Source organism: Vanellus vanellus (assembly GCF_965231255.1).
Source record: "Vanellus vanellus genome assembly, chromosome: 10".
Lineage (NCBI taxonomy): Eukaryota > Metazoa > Chordata > Aves > Charadriiformes > Charadriidae > Vanellus > Vanellus vanellus.
Genome location: NC_138915.1, coordinates 15,287,837 through 15,304,956, shown reverse-complemented (window position 1 = coordinate 15,304,956; position 17,120 = coordinate 15,287,837). Strand labels below are relative to the sequence as shown.

General features: G+C 38.5%; 1 protein-coding gene across 1 annotated transcript in view; it reads left to right on the top strand.

Annotated features, from left to right (window-relative positions):
* The window catches only part of BRWD3 (bromodomain and WD repeat domain containing 3), a gene marked incomplete at its 5' end in the record, with an annotated part of 57,082 nt that overhangs the window by 12,035 nt on the left and 27,927 nt on the right, over positions 1-17,120 (top strand). Inside the window, 7 exons of the mRNA XM_082488463.1 lie at positions 247-345; positions 7,431-7,591; positions 9,397-9,618; positions 11,259-11,359; positions 12,082-12,152; positions 13,312-13,412; positions 15,244-15,284. Of these exons, the coding sequence (XP_082344589.1) occupies positions 247-345; positions 7,431-7,591; positions 9,397-9,618; positions 11,259-11,359; positions 12,082-12,152; positions 13,312-13,412; positions 15,244-15,284 (796 nt within the window). The remainder of the gene's footprint in view (positions 1-246; positions 346-7,430; positions 7,592-9,396; positions 9,619-11,258; positions 11,360-12,081; positions 12,153-13,311; positions 13,413-15,243; positions 15,285-17,120) is intronic.

Below are 17,120 nucleotides of genomic sequence, written 5' to 3'. Positions count from 1 at the left end.
ATTCAGTGCTGCCTCAATGTAAAGTGCACCCACGAAGCAAAAATAAGCTGAAACCACTTAAAATCATATTGCTTAGGAACTAGAAATCAGAGTAGCGATCTTTTTTCAGTGTTATATCTCCGACAAGCTAATTTAAAAGACAAATCTTACTTTATGATGCTGGGAGTAGTGCTTGGTGCACTTGGTTCTATTGGACCTGGTTTGGCTAATTGTTTCACTAACCCGCTGTTAATCTTGCTGGTACAGATTTCAGACATACACTATGGAAAGGATCTGCTTTTGCGGCTCTTCACAGAGGGCGGCCTCCCGAACTACCTGTAAATTATGGGAAACCACCAAATGTGGGTGAGTTTTGAAACGTACATAAGGTGTTTTTTTCCTCTCTGTATTTTTATTACTGTTTCAGCTGAAAGTTACTCTTACTGACTGAAACACTGCTATGGGTTTGGATTAATGGCTCTTTTTGACATGTCACCATGAATTGTCTAGAAAAGGTTTCTCACTGACAATAGAATAACCCTTTTTTGTTTTATTCAGGCTTGGATCTTACATAACGTGTGCACACATATTAAAACGTTGTGGACACTTTGAAAAGCTTTGCACGTCATCTTCCTGTTTGGAGGGCAATGTGCTTGAGTATTTTTTTTATGATACACCTACGTAATATGTACATATGCGTATAAGATTGAATAGGCATGATCACAGGAGCATGTAGACAATCTTTTCATTCAGGAATCTTAGCCAGCACAAAACGCCTGGCTCCCAGAGAACTTTTTTGACTCAAGAATTCATTTTAGTTCGATTATGACAGAAAACAGACTGCTTGCAACATCCCTCTCCAAAAAGGAACTAATCCCCAAACCAACATTTGTATTACTTCAATTGCAGTTGTCCACACAGTTAGATAAAGAACTTGTATACAACTCAGATACGTTTAGGCGTTCAGCTTACATATCATCAAAGAGCTTCTCTGTTTTGCTTAAACTGAAAAGTATTGTCCTTATACAGTCTGAACTTTCATTAGCCATTTTTATAGCAAACAAATTTTATTCTTGTGGCCATAAATATAAGTCCTGTCGGTCATGATTTGTCTTCTTATTAGGGTATTTTATCTGTATTTATGTGTGTTTGTGCAAACGTGTAGGCTTTTCTTGGTTTGTTAGGAGATGCATTCATGTATGTTTCTCCCTTCCCTTTGGAGATGCAGGGGTGATGAAGGCAGTCTCCCGTTTCTGCCATGTCTGTTCCTCTGTTTGTGCTTCTGCACTTTCTCTCTCATTACTAAAAATTAATCTTTGTCAGACACAAAAGTGACAACGCCTGGGCTGTTTGTGGTTGAAATCGATAGCTTTGCATAAGGTCTGTGGTGTTGTGGCAGTAGCGTGACAGAATAGCAAAGTTAATTATGAGTCTTCTGTATGAAAAAGAAATGGAAATTTGCCTGGAACTAGTGCATAGGGAACTATTGCATTAGTACTTTTCCTGCCTTTGTCAGATTATTTATGAGTGATACTGTGGACATTAAAAAAAGAAAACTATTTCCATATGTTAGTATGGTTACTTACATACATATCTATGTATTTATTCTTTTAGGCTGGTTACTTTTTTGTTAGCAGTTCATCAGCTCAACTGCTAATAGGCTAGATTATAGATTTATTGCACACACTCAACTTCTATAGTTGTATTTCTATAAGGACTTCTGGATCAATTCTTTCATAAGAGGCGAATCAGACTGTGTGTTTTTTGAATATGCAGTATTATTAATGAACCATACTAGCAGATCTGACTTCAGCATTTGTCATGCTTTCATGACAAAGGTCTGTGCTGCTTGCTTGGTGACTGTTTAGTGACTTAGAGAAGAGAATAATTTGTTGGGTTTGGTGTTTTCCTATGAATTGTTATTTAATAAATACAAAGGTGTTATATGGAAAAGGGTCTTTTTATAGCCCAGCGTTAATTTTTGTAAGTATTGGTTCCTGGAAGACTACGGTCTTCCTTGATGTAAGTACCTAAACTACTAGTAACAGAGGAAAATACATATAAAGATTAAAATAAGAAGTTGACTACACTTAAGATGTACTGGAGGGAGGAGTTTGATTTTGGGATTCCCCATTGTTAATCCTGAAATGGAAGTCACAAAATTCTTCTGTGTATATTTGTACGAAATGGGTGCTTTTTCTGGTGAGTAGTGACAGCCACAGATGCTGCAGTGCATGTGTGTCTTGTTTTAAAATAGAAGATGAAGTAGTATGCCCAACCTCTTTAATATTTCAGCATAATTGTGAATTCCCATACTGTGCTGGTTTAGTCGGATTGAGTTTTCTGGAATTACTTGCTGAAGTAGTTGGGCTGAAGTAGTAGACACCCACAATAATGTGTGTTCATGAGTGAGATGAAATGATTGTGTAATTGCCTGTGTAGACAGGTAAATAAGGTGTAGAACTAGCAGCTAGAAGTATTCTTGTATCATTTCCCTTCCAGTGATAAAGATTAAAGCTTGCCACCATAAGTGTGATTTTCTGCTACGATAATGGGATTGCTTGTGGTTGTCCTCCCAGCTGGAAGAGTCGGTGCTGCAGTGGTTTGCCTTTCCATCTGGATGGGGCTGGGATGGGACCTTGTGGTCTGTACTCCAAAATGAAAGGTCATGCACAGTGGAGCTGGAGCAAGAAATCAGCGTCACCTTTTCCCAGCATGTTTGTGCAGAGCTTCTGGCTGTGGGAGCCTCTGAGAAAGTGCTGACCTGTGGAAGTCCTTCTCGGGAATGTGTTGTTTGTGTGGTGCATCTTGGAGGTCTGCTGTGATCTGTTGGGGGAGGAGAGGAAGGGAAAATGCTGTCATAGCTTTCCACTGCTGACAGGGTAACACAGTGAATATGGTGAGGGTGGTCTTTTAGACAGTTTCTTTGCAGGCTTTGGAGTAGTGGTTTAGAACTCTCTTTGTGCTCTTCCAGTCAGAAAATTGAAAGATTGGTCATACAGTACCTCAGCAATGGGATATATTCGCGTATGAAAAACTGCTTTTGAATACTACTTCGATTTTGTCAGAGACTTCTTTTTTTTTTTTTTTTGCAGGCGACACAAAGCAGATTAGAAAGAAGATTGTTTTCCCTCTTTAGTTGATTACTAGAGCTATTCTGTCCTGAGTATGAAAAGCTTTATGTGGGTAACTGTTGTTAGTGAAAGTAACACAAAATTTGGAACCAGAAACTTCATAGCATGGTCTCAATGAACAAGCAGTTCCGCTGTATGGAAATTTACAGTCAAGGTGATCCAGCTACCTTTAGTCCTGCCAAATAGCAGTGCTCGAATGAGGTCAGAAAATCAATGATGTTTCTCTGCTGTAAAGGGGTTCCGTGAGATCAGCAGCTATGGATGCTGGAACACTTTGTTCTTTTGGTGCTTTTACTGGGTCTAACTGTCTTTGTGGCCACACATCCACTCTCTGAGAAGATATTTTGCATGTGTGAGCCAATTGTGTTTGTTTCCCAGTGTTCTTATGAAATCCAGACGTGTTTTTTCTGCACACTGCAAGTGATACCCAGTCCTTATGCGTGGTCAGGCCTTGCGATGAGGTCACAGCTTACTTTCCACATGTCCACATAGGTAAAATGTTATGTCCTCATTACAGACTTATAGTGCTGATTTCAAAAGGTGCGATGTGAAGTCGTCACCCTTAATACTACAGAAACTATTTTTAAAACAAATATTTGTACCAGAGTTTGGTTTTCTAGTTTTGCTTGCAAAAAAGGGAATGAGGCAAGGGTTTATAGGGAGAGGAAGAATTCAAGCAGTTTTAAAAGGGCTTCAGCTAGGTGACTTTCTCCATGCTGAAGTGTTTTAATTCCTTGTGAAGTTGTGACGTCGCTTTGAAATTTGTGATGATTGTTTTTTAAAATTTTGTTTTCTCTGATGGGTTATTGTTGCAGGGTTTTGGTTTTATCCTTCCTAAGTGAACTTTCTCATGAGGGTTTTTACTCTTGTGGTGTTATATCTACTAGAATGGATTGTGATTTAAGAATTACTGTTGTACAGCATATGTGAGTCCCCTCTGCCCCCTGCAACTCTGCCCGTACTTGCATTAAGGACAGTAATATTCCTGAAGGTGTGATCTTCAAGGACCAAAGTCTGTGAGAAAGAAAGAGAAAAATGCCTGCGTTTTATCGTATATCACCCTCACACAGGTCAGTGGTTTGAGGAGGCACTCGTGTGTGTCTTTAAGCCAGGGCTTTCCCCAGCGTGCTGGGAGCCAGCTGTGCTGGTGCTGAGGCTGGAGCAGGTTGCTCCCAGCACAAAGGAAGAGAAGGACGACCTCCCATGGCAGCATCGGTGGCATCCCTGCACCTAGGCAGCAGTCGTTTCAACAGCTAGAAGTGAGGAACTTCATCTGAGAAGAAAGCTGTTCCATTTGTGGACAAAACTAACTTACTTTTCTTAACAAGATGACTAGATACGCTCACTTTTTATGTGAAATAACAGCAATACAGTTTTTAAAGTTGTTTTTTTTCCTGGCAGGAAATAGTACAGGGGTAGACTTGGCAGCTGTTATGGCATGAAGTACAGCAGCTAATTAGGTAGGTTGCTAAAAGTTTTTAGGGCTACTGTGTTGCTAATTCTCTGTGTGGGAATCAGGGTTTTTAAAATTCTTTTAGGCTTTATGAGCACAGTGACTTCATTGTACTGAAGAAAACAAACTTTTTGTCATGTGTGGATAATTCCCTATTTAGATACTGTGTATTAATCTTCTACCAAAAAATATGAGAAGTGGAATTGGGGATGTTTGTTTTATTGGGGGGGGGGGGGGGGATTTTACTCTGCAGTTCCTTTGAAGGCGTTGATAGTTTATATAAAGTGTGGGAAGACAAAGATCTCAATCACAGCTTTGTGTGTGTGGCATACGTTTCTGGTATACCCTAAGCATTTTTGTAGTGAGGATCACATACATTGCATACTTGCTACTTGTTGTTCAAAGATGCTGTTGCTTTGATAAAGATGGTGCTCCTTATGGCACAACAGTAGTTCTGTATTACTCTGAAACTCGTGACTGAAGCATTTCATAAGCAGTGCTTTTTATGTTTTAATTATCCACGGGAGACTGAGGAGTCGTCCCCATTGTGCAAACAGGGAAATAGACACAGAAAAAAAAGTGAAATTACTTTCACATCCTCTGAAGCTGAACTGATTGCAAGTCTGGGAATTGACTGGAAAAGTTAGGTGCTGAGTGCCAAATGAAAGGTTGTATGAGTTAGGTGCCAGACTGTTTGTTGTACCTTTCAGTGTTTCCTTCATGTGATTTACAACAAACAGCAGTGGTAAATTTTCAGAAGGATTGCATGGGAACACTGTAGTACACAGAAGGTATTGTGATTATTTGGAATATTTTTGAAATACGAGTATACCTTTTTGATTCACGTAGTTCTTTGTGTGGTTAAAAAAATGTTCAAAGCCATTTGAAACTGTTTAAAGGCAGATACCCTGTTATTATGTATTTAAATGATTTAAGCACTGAAAGGCACAGTAGAATTACCATATCGCTAAATGACTGCGTCTCTGTGTTGGCATAACATTGTCCACAGTGTGGGGGAAAGGGAGGTGTAATATTTTTAAGAACTCCGCTTTTAAGATGTTATACTTAAATAGTAAATAAAATAATGTGTAGGCAAAGCTCACAGTATCTTTGTACAGCATTTATCACCTTGGGATCTCTGTGCCCTCCTGTAAGAGCTGGGAAAAAGGGTTAAAGATTTCATTTTTACTTTGCTAGGGGAGACAGTTTCCGTTTAACAGTTCTTATATAGTATCAGTTATCAATTTAATAGTAGGTAGATAGTAAATGAATATGATTTAGTGTGATTTGCTTTTTTAGCACTGCTAAATATGTGTTTTTACATGAAAAACAAATTTTGATGGAAGATAGGGTCATGGTGGGAGCCTGATGACTTCCTCAAGCATCTACACCTTTTATGCAACTTTTTTTTCCTGGTATGTAGTGTTTCAATTGCACTGAGCGATTAAAAATAGTCCAAATTTCAGAGGATAAAACTGAAAAACCAAAATACTTTCTGTAAATCTGGAAGCAATTTATTTTTCTTGCCTATTTATCTCTCTGCTTGTGTATAAATGCTTCAATCTTATAAATGTACAGGAGCATATGGGTTAGTAGCCCTTCGAAATGATGCTCCTTGCCTTTTTAGATTATTTTTTTTTTAACATATTCCATAGTGGGTTTTTGTGTAGATAGGCAATGATATGATGATACAATTAAGAAAATGGGTCAAGTTGTTCACTATACTTTTAAACTGAAGGATTGAAAGGCACTAAAGAGCTTCGTGCCACTTCTGTGAAGCCCTGCCTACTTCAATGTGCAGTAGGCAAGATAAGGGGTTTCTCAGGCAGCCTGCTATCGCAAGGACTCAACAAAACCCACCACTGTAGCAATGTTAGATCTTTAAGTGCTGTTGAAAAAAAGAACTCTCAAAACTTTAAAATCAAATGTTCAAATGGTGTAAATTCGGATAGGTAAAATTAAACAGCCAAAATGATCTCAAATTATGCAGCAAATCAAAGATTAAAATTAGAAACTTTCTGTATTCTACAGCCATACGGATCTTCCAATTGGTGGTGTGTCCCAGCAAAGGCACGTACGTGCCGGTTTTCTCCTTTCCTTGCCTGGTGGAAAGATTCGTAGTTATCCTCAGTGAAACCGCTAACAGTGCTTTTCTTACATGATATTTTCGTGCATTTAGATTTTGAGCTGTTCTGGTAAGGACTCCTAGGTTTAGCAATATAAAAGAATTTGTTGTTGCAGTTTTTTCTTGTGCCTGCCATTCTTTTACTGGGGCTTTTTCCATCAGTGCCACATATTTTTTATTCTTCAGTTACATTGTCATAGAAATGCAATGATGTTGTTGCTGCTGCTTATAATGAGAGAGGTTTTGTGGGGAACATGTGGAAAACCATTGACTGTGACATATGATCTGGAACCCATTCCAAAGAGAGATTTTTATCACAAGAAAAGCACTTAGACTATTATTATACTCCAAAAATATTTTTTTTTATTTGTTGTGAGAAAATTGTATGTTACTAAGTTTTCCAGATGCGTGTAGAATAAATGTATCTGTTGCCTGTTCATGAACTGAATACTTGGAAAAACTTCTGGTTGTGATGGGAAATCTTTATTTTGCTTTAATTTTTCTATAAGAAAGCAGGTGCAGTGTTTGGTGTGGTAGGTATTGAAAGGCTTCATCAGGAGTGGGCTTTCTTTTTATAAGAGTGTACAGAATGTTCTGATAAGGTGAAAGAATATCCGATTTATGGATTATAATAATAAAGCTGTTGCCAAACATGATATTTGATTTAACATTTATTTACCTGGAGTTCTGGACAGAATTCACATCTTAGTTTTCTTTTTGTTTTGTTTTTCTGTCGCAGTAAATATACTTTCTGCCAGACAATTAACTGGATGTGGACGTTTCAGCCACTTATTCCCAACATCCACCTACCAACACATGAAAATGCATAAGAGGATTTTGGGACATCTATCATCTGTTTATTGTATAGCCTTTGATCGAAGTGGGAGAAGAATTTTTACAGTAAGTTTAAAAATTGTACCGTTCTTGGAAGATTGGTTTGCTTGGTTTGTTTTCTTTCTTTCCTGAGTCCCGCAACAGTCTCTTAGTTGCTGATTGAGATGCAGGCACGGCTTCCAGCAAAAGAAGAGAAGAAAAATCTTGAAATGTGTGGAAAGCCCGTCTCTTTCTATGCTAATTTTCACTTTTCACTTGACTTGGTATTTTAAAATTGCTCGTGGCTCCAGTAGACTGAAGCTTAGTCAGCTATTTGCTTCCTCGTGTAGAACCTTACAGCAGAGTTGTTTCGGTCCAGAGCTTGCAACTCTCACTTGAAACACATGTTCATTTTTCTTTATTTGTCATCGTTCTTGCTGAATGGCACCTGCAGTATTCTGGGTTTGGAATTCGTTTGCATGCTGCTTGCTGGGTTAAATCTTAACAAGTACATTTTACCTTTCAGTAACCTTGGAAATGCTGGCAATCCTTTCCATACATTTCAGTAAAAACTTGATGATGAATAGAAGACCTCATTACTTCATCTGCATTTTACTTCTCTACTAAATTTCCTTTCTCAAATTTGTAGTATCTTAGTGAATATATGAATATTATTTTAAGTTTTTCTCCAGAATATATTAACATACATTTCTCTGATACTGCCCTAGCTTTTTGCTGTGCATATTTAACAATTAACAGATTTTTCAGATTAATAATGCATCTTTTAACTGTTAATCTCTGTCTTGTCTTTGCCCTTTTCTCTTATCAATAGGCTTTTAGAAAAAGATTACCTGGCAGGCTAATTGTTGTCTTTGTGTTCTTGGTAGCTTCTCCACTCATTATGAATTGGTCAAATAGAGATGTTGTTATGATAATTACTCTGGGTCTTAGTTAAGGCCTTTCTGGTTTTGTTTACACGATAAAGAAGTCTTTCTCATCTGCAGTTATATGAAGAATTGAAAGTGATTTGTGTTCAAATTTACCTGCAGTTAATAAAATGTAATTTAAAGTAAAATTATGTTGATATAGCAGTGTTATGTTTCTGAATTTATAGTGGCAATTGTAGCCAGTAGTGTTGGTATTCTTTGTAGTGTCTGAGTAGCGGAAGGGTCTGTGAACTTGTCTAAAAATTCTCGGTGATATTGGGATTGAGTATGAAATGATGTAGCTGCTACTATAACTAAAAGTATTTTACAGTGATCTGCGGTGGATATGCTTTTGAATTGTGTCCTGTCCTGAACCGAAATCTCACTGACATAGTATTTTGGTTGAACATGATGTTGCATGGTTTCTCTCTTTGAGTCGTCCACCTTTCTTCTTTTAACAGAAATTGAAGCTCGTGGTACAGCTGCCTTACGGCTCTGGGGGCATGGTAGAGGCTCTAAGATCCCTCAGATGCTTAAGTGCTCTTTTTCCTTTAAGCTTAAGTCTTACGATCACTTTGATTTTACTACTGGTTTGATCTGGCTCACACAGATAAATATGACTGTTGGTAATATGTGATGAAATATTATATCTTCTTAAATTTACCTTAATTTTATTACTGAACTATGCTGAGAGGAGTTACATTAGCAGGGGTAATCATATCTTAGTATGAAACATAAGACGGCGGCTTCTGTTTTATAAATATCTAAATCCTTGACCCCACAAAATGATCCCCAAACTCAGATAGTTGTGCTTCTGTGGAATCCCGCTGAAGTTGTTCTTCTGGCAGGTTCACGGCGCAATGGTGTTTTAGATACTTGTTCATCTGCAGTGTACGTGTGTATTATGTACACGTAACACATTTATATTATTTTACATAATCTTTGAAAATTTTTGTGTGACATTAGGGGTCAGATGATTGTTTGGTCAAAATCTGGGCTACAGATGATGGGCGCCTGCTCTCAACATTGCGAGGACACTCGGCTGAAATTTCTGACATGGCTGTTAACTACGAAAACACGCTGCTCGCTGCAGGCAGTTGTGATAAAGTAGTCCGAGTATGGTGTCTTCGAACCTGTGCCCCAGTCGCAGTGCTGCAGGGCCATTCAGCTTCCATTACTTCCATACAGGTAAAGAATAACGTTTTTTTCCTAAACCCTTGAATTAAAATGGTACTAAGAGATGTGGATTAGCAATCAGGGATAAAGCGTGTCTTTTCATCTCGGTTTGGCAGTGTAGATTTGCCCCAACTTGAGGGTGTTGTATCCTGGCAAACTCACTCCTGCGCAGTGATCAACTACTGCCTGAGGAGATGATCCTGCTTCTTCCAGCTGCCTTTAACTATGTCGTCCCATTGCTGCTTCCTTAGATCTAGCGAATGCGTGGTCGCTGAGAGCGTCGGATCAACTAGCGGAGCCAGGGAGACAGGCTGGCATCTTTGGTGGTGGTCCTTGAACACTGACTGAACCAACAGATGTTTGTTCATAGAGAACGTGTATTTTTCAGAGGAATACTGTCAGATAAAAACCCCTTATTCCACATTTCTTACGTGCTGGTTATCTTAGCCTGTACCGTAAGGAGCTGTTCTGGACATTGTAGACGCTGCAGCAGCTGCAGTACAGCACAGATCAGAGTTTGCGAGAGCCTGAGCTTGTGCCCATGCAGTTTCAGTTGTGTGGCAAGCGCCCAGTGAGCAATAGCGGAGCAGGAAAAAGATGACTAAACTGCCAGTGCTCAGTTCTCTAGTGGTAGCACAGTCAATAATGGCTAGTAATTTGCAATTTATTTGCTTTAAAAAAAACACCCAAACCAACAAAAAAACACCACAGCCAGACAGAAACCTTCAATAAAACAAATTTCAGGATAAAAAAAGACAATCCCTGCAATTTGGCAGGTTATGCACAGAGGGGAGAATGAGTGGGGATGTTTGGCTCAGAATGCCTCTGTTCTGGAGCCTTGCTGCCTTTGATTCGTCACAGTCTCCTCCAACGTGCCAGTAGTCTCTGGGAGTCTCATTTCTCCCCCTCTTGACTGCTCTCCCAATTTTGTCTCATTTTAACTATGCCACAAATTACTTACTTTAAGGTGGCTGTTTTGGAGACATAGTTTACAACCTGGCTTTGTGTTTTGTCTATTATTTGTTTATGTTTATATACATCCCTCACAAGCTTTGTGTAAAACTCTGGTAATTTAGAAAATAATCACAGTCAGTCGGGGCTTTTTGAGGAAACGGCGTTTGATGCTTTATCAAATACCAGGTAGCCAGAGGATTAAAGTTATTGCTGCAGTTATGAAATTAAAGGGTGAGACTTGAGAATGAAAAGCGTTCCTACCCCTTAGAGAGGCAGAGGAGGGGCTCAGGAGGAGGGAGGGAGTGGGGGTCCTACTGCGCTGCTGGTCTTTGTTCCATTTGGGTGCAGGAATCATTTTTGTCTTTGTTACCATGTTTAATCTGGTTCTGTCCTAAAAAGTATTCCCTCATCTGATTGCCCCATTAAGAGAGTCTAGGCTTGTTTCGTTTCTCCAATTTGCTAACTTTTGTGTGGTAGAAGCGAAGACTTGCTAGTCAGAATGTAGGTGTTTTCCATTCCTCAGCTTTATTTTTATGGAAGAGCAGATTCTGTGCTTATCCCCGATACTGTGTTCTGTACTCCTAGGGGGAAGCTAAAATGTTCGTGAAAAAGATTCTTGTTAACGTCCATTTACAAGTTTCCAGCATGTAAGGGGAGAAAGAAATTAGCTGGTTTAACTGTTACAACTTTATTTTTAGTTCTCTCCAGCAAGGAAAGGAACAACACGATACCTCACTTCTACTGGTGCTGACGGAACAATCTGTTTCTGGCAGTGGCATGCTAACACCATGAAATTTAAGTAAGCCTGTTCAGATAATTATAATTATCTTAAATAAAGGACAAATTTATTTTGAGTTTTCGCATGGAGAGGAATGCTGAGATAATTAAATAAGGGCGTGTTCCTTCTCAATAAACGAGTTTCTTGGGTTATGTTCTCCCATACAGACGCGCTGTGCGTGAGTGCCATACCAGTGCGTGGGGCAGGGAGCGCTTTCTTGTGTGTGCCGGGGAGTCTGTGGCGTTGCAGCCCAGAGGGGAGGCAGAGATCAGGGCTGTTATTTCTGGGTTTTGTGCTCTGCAAGCTGATGTTGTGGAAAAACTTTCAGCTTTTATGTTTAGGACTAAATCCTTATGCAAAATGTACAGGCAAAAGAATTTACTTGCTTTTAATCAGAAGAACACACATATGTAGATGGCATCAAATCCATACTTAATAGGGAGTAAATACTACTAGACTAATGGCTTGCCAGGTTCTGTTTTAAATAGGTTTGAACTGGTGAGTATCATGATAAGTAAGTTAAATAGTCTTTTCAATTTAGAAAATGATTGTTTTCTTACTAAACTGGGAAAGAAAATTACTAAAATGAAAAGTAAGTTCTAGCAAACTTAGGTGGAATTCTGAAATAAAGACCTTTTGGATAAGCATATTGACCTTACCTGCTGCGCTGCAGTGCACTATTTCTGCTGAATGGCTTTGGAATAAAGTAACGAAAAATAAAAACGTTGTGTTGTTGCATATAGGGATCGCCCTGTAAAATTTGCAGAGAGGTCCAGGCCTGGTGTTCAGATATCTTGTTCATCTTTCAGTTCCGGTATGTATGCATTATAGCATAGCTGAAAGTATTTTATGAACTATAATTCCTTTGGTGATGAGGCTGTTACTTATTTTTAAATAAAAAAAGTATTAAACCTTTTTTCAGCTAGTTACAGCACTGTCAAATTGTGATTGTTTGCAATTTACTATGCTAAACGTCTGCCTCAAGCTGCTTTTTTTCTTTTTGTCTTTTTTTTTTTTTTTCTATAATTTAAGCTAAAATGTCTTGACCACTTCCAAGGAAGACTATGCTTTCAGTCTGTTTTGCACATTAGAGCTTTTTCTTTGTAACATTCTTTTAAGGTTTTATCTTGTAAAGTTGTTGAGTGAAAATCTGAAATCTGGCAGACAGGCGGCCTCTGTTCAGAGGTTACACTTTTGCTAATCTTCCAAATTTGGCTAAGTTCTAGGGGGGTCAGTTCATGTGTTTGAAAATACTAGCTTGACTGACATCCTTTGTTGCAGCTTTGAATTCTCAAAAATAGTGATTTTTTTACAAGCAAAATGATGTAATTTCTCATTAATTTTTGTTATCTGACATTAAAAGATATTCTAGAGCCACGTGAGCCTTGTTCACGTTTATTTTTTAAACTAGAAATCCTGAAATTACCAAAACGGTTTCAATACGGTAAACTACACAATAGTGCCCTTTTTGTACAATAGAACAAACAAACATTACAAGAAAATAGCTTAAACACTGAGTCCCGATTCAGCAATAATTTCTCTGATGTGCTTCAAATAGATATTGACGATGTGCTTAAGTATTTTCTTTGATATTTACCAGTGAGAATATGAAACTATTCACCGTTTTATTTTCCGCATAGGCTGATGGAGAGTGCTGTGGCAAATTCTGAGGGAAAGCAGAATAGTTTGTTGGATGAATGTTGTAACTTGCAATATTCTCTTCCTTTGGTCAGAAAGTTTTGCAGCTGGAAAATATTGTAGAGCTCATAGTTATGCTAAAGCTGGTATGGTCTGAGAAAATACAGCTTGAAGTAGGAGTTGTCAGAGCTAACGTCTTTGTTCAGGATGTATGTTTTGATAACATAGAAATTTTCTGTTTAAAACTAGTTTGCTGCTTTGACAATAAAGCGGTAATTAAAACAAGTTGTTCCTTGGATGGCTTTTCTTCTCACAGAAAACACTGTCTTTCTTAGGTGGCATGTTCATTGCAACAGGTAGTACTGACCACGTGATAAGAATTTATTATTTGGGCTCAGAATCTCCGGAGAAAATGGCTGAGTTAGAATCTCATACGGTAAGAGACAAATCAGAAAGCAAATCTGTTTGTTCCCCTCTTTACCTTAATTCAGGAACTTAGGTTTTGTACATCCTGTTCGACTTATTTTCTGTCTTTAGAGTTTAGCTGGCTTTCAACACTGTGGTATTTAAATGCCTGGAAATTTGTGGTACGTTTATTTTTAAATTCCTATGAGGCAGGAGATGTCTGTAAAATATGCTTTATGTATTTCATTCCCCCAGGAAACTGAGGGACTAGGTGATTTTCGCATATTCTTGAAGAAAGTCTGTGTTGAAATGAGGAATTAAAGCATTTTTCATGAACAATTCATTTTTCTTATTAAATTTACTGTTGAGTATTTAACTTCAGTTGTGACCACAAATCCACATAACAAGAAAAAGCAAAGTAATTCTGGTTTTAGAGTGTGCAGTCAAACTTTTGGTCATGATGGTAATTTCATTTAGAAAATAAAGCTAGCTTAAAAGCATCCTTTCTCAGATAATGCAGAAGTGTTCTTGTAAGAATTCAAACTATTTTAAATATCTGCACAATGACTTTCAATTTGAGTTTTCAAGTTTGAGTCTTGATAACTTTTATTAAAACCATTGGATGTCTCAGTCTTAATGAAACCCCATAAAGAAGCATCACTAAACCAGCATCAAATCTTTCTTCATTTCTTGGTTGTTCCCGAGAGCAGGTGATGATTGCATTATTTATTGTGTGCATGGTAAACAATATATCAGAAAGGCAAGCTTATAGCAACACTGATAGGGCTGTCGCTTGCAAGGAGTTTGGAGCATTTATCTTTGGACCTTAATAGCTCAGCTGCCCGCCTTAACAATATTTTATGGATTAAAGCTGAGGTCTAAATTGATTCACTGAACTTCAGTGGGAGTCACGCGTCTCACATTTAAGTCTCAGAGCTCCAAGCCAACAAATCTAACAAGTATTTTGCTCACAAAAGAAGAAATATTTTCTATGTTCAGCAGTTCAGGTTTGGAATAAACTGTAATTCCTTTAATTTTTGAAAGTCTACTCTTAATACTGCAGACTGCTGTAAGCCTACCTCTGAAAAAAATCCCTAGTTGGACACTTAATTATCAGGAGCTAGGGACGTCAGTGGCAGTAAAGATAGCAAGTGCATGCAGCCAACACAAGTATTTAGCAGAATAAAAAAAAAAAAAGGAGGGGCAGGGGAAACTGCGTCTAAAACTTAGTATTTGTTTCTCGACAATTTAAAAGTGGAAATAAAGCCAAGGTTTGTAAATTTTTTTTATGAAATATTTTGATGCGCTTTAATGTTAGATCTAAAAATTGCAAACCTGCTGTGATCATTTATTTGGGTAAGTCATTCTTTCTCCATCTTGTGGAGTGCTGTACCTGATAGGCCTTGTGAGCTCCAGGGGTACCTTATTCCTGCTGACTCTGTGGAGTGTGAAAGGTGCGCAGTTTCCCAGGCAGAACTTACCCCGGGGTGTGTATGGTCCTGCGGCACTGTGCAGGAAGACGGTGCTCAGGCAAGAGTAGAGCTGCTGCAGCTTCTTCCTCCTGAACATCTTATGTGTCGGGGAGACCGAGTCGGAAATCGTTTCTGTCTCTGAGCTACGTCTGGAGCAACAGAAACCGTCACCTCTCTGAAGCTTTCTATTTCAATGTCTAACACAATATGTCTGGGGAGGTTTTAACCTCAAATATGACTTTTCTGTTCTTGAATTTGTAAGATGGTATGTTATAGGAAATGTATGGGAACATGCAATTTGTTGAATAGAAGCTCGTCATTAAGATCTTTTTGGATGAGTGTTTCAACTTACAAAGTGCTTACAGCTATTTTTTCCTCCCTCCTATTTAGGACAAAGTGGTTGCAGTCCAGTTCTGTAACAATGGTGACAGGTGAGTGACTGTCCTGGGATTTTGACATGAGAAGTATGGTATTTAATTTTCCAAATATATAACATTTCAGAGAAAATTTGGTACAACAGGAAGACTGCACATGGGCTCTGATTAATCTTAGACAGATTCTTTCAAGTATGTTGTGAGATGTGTGTCACGTCCATGAGCTTGGACTTGTCCTCTGCTGTAACAACAAAACCGTTCTGTAACTCTGCTTTTGCTTTGTATCTTTTTAAACACCAAATTGGAAACCAAATTTTGTGTCCTTTCTGTGTGAGAGTGTCTTACTTCACAGTTAGCCTTGTTAAGTACAGAAGGGGTTACTTCTGGAGTTAAGAGCATTATAATAAATGTAGTTCTAAGCAAAAGTTGGAACTGTTACGCTTACACAGATGGTCAGGCAAGTAAGTCTGCAAGGGGCTGTGGTCTGATCTTCATTAAAGGAGCCTCTCTTGCCAGGTAAAAGCACCTGGCAAGGTGGCAATAACATCTGAGTATAGTCATTGTTTATAGTGAGATCAGGGATTTGGTTTCTCAATTACTTTTCTTTCTTATTTTTTCTTAACTAGAATATCAGGTTAAATGCCGGGGGGAGGGGGTAAAGATTGTAGGCTTTATAATTTCAGTCCTGTTGGAGCAAGATGAAAAATAAGCACATATACGTATTTGTTTATCTGTGTGGCTGTGACTTTTGGGCATCCTTTTTTCTGGAGCTGCAGGAAAGAAAGGGGTAGCATGGGGACTTACCACACATTTGTTTACCAGCCATAGCCAGTGCTGATGGCCAAGTTTAGAGGCAAAGGGGAGGCCAAGCTACCAATGACAGTAACACTTTAGGTAGCTGTTGCATTCAAAGGAGATATATTTCCCTTGTTTCTGTACTGGGGCACAGATGAGGAGGCCACTTTACTTCTTTATCAACTGCTCTTGCTCTGTCCTGTCTGTAGAAAGTAGTATGGGAATGTGACACACTGACTTCCAAAGAAGTATGCTTTTAGATTAGCATCTGAGCAGTGCTGTCTGCACTGATGGAAGGGATGTACAAACTCAGTGCAGTGATTTATGAAAAGAAGGTAAACATGAAAGGGGAAATAAAACTTGGTGTATTGTTGGAAATGAGATGGAAGGAAATCAAGGAAATAATGGCATCTAAATGATGACTGTCATGTGTAAGGAAAACAAGGAACTGTAGAGCTACCTTGAATCTTGGAGGGTTTATTTTTTTCATTATTTCACTGTGCTCTTATTTATGATCCATATGAGAATAATGTTGAAGCTGAGTGTTGTTAATAGATTATGTATATGTTGGGTTTTTTTGTTAAAAATTACTTCTCTTGCATACACTTTCTGTGTCATTTATACCAGCAGGGGATCAGAAAGCAGCGAATGATTAGCATAATTTGAAAACATTTTCCAAGTAATATGACATTGCTGATATGTTGCTGAAACATAAGGCCATCCACCCTTTACTATCTGTCTGATTTTATTCCTTGGTGAATGGTTTCTTCTGCCAGGCCCTCCTGAATAAGCAAGTTGTCTCTCGTGGTGCTTGGAGTTCTGAAAAATATGGGAAGAATGTTTGTTTTCATACACACACTCACAATTCATAAGAGCTCAACTTCTGTGAGGTTCTAGAGTGATAAACGTGATATGCTGAATAACCAGGCCCTCATATCTCATCTTGTATTTTTGTAACTCTGAAATTACCAGAAAAAAACAACCCCCCCCAAAATGATTTATTTCCAAGAGGGAATAAGCAAAGAACAGCTCTGCAATGGGATGTAAAGGTGCAGTTGATCCCCATATCCCAAATTTAGATCCAGTCTACTTAGTAGA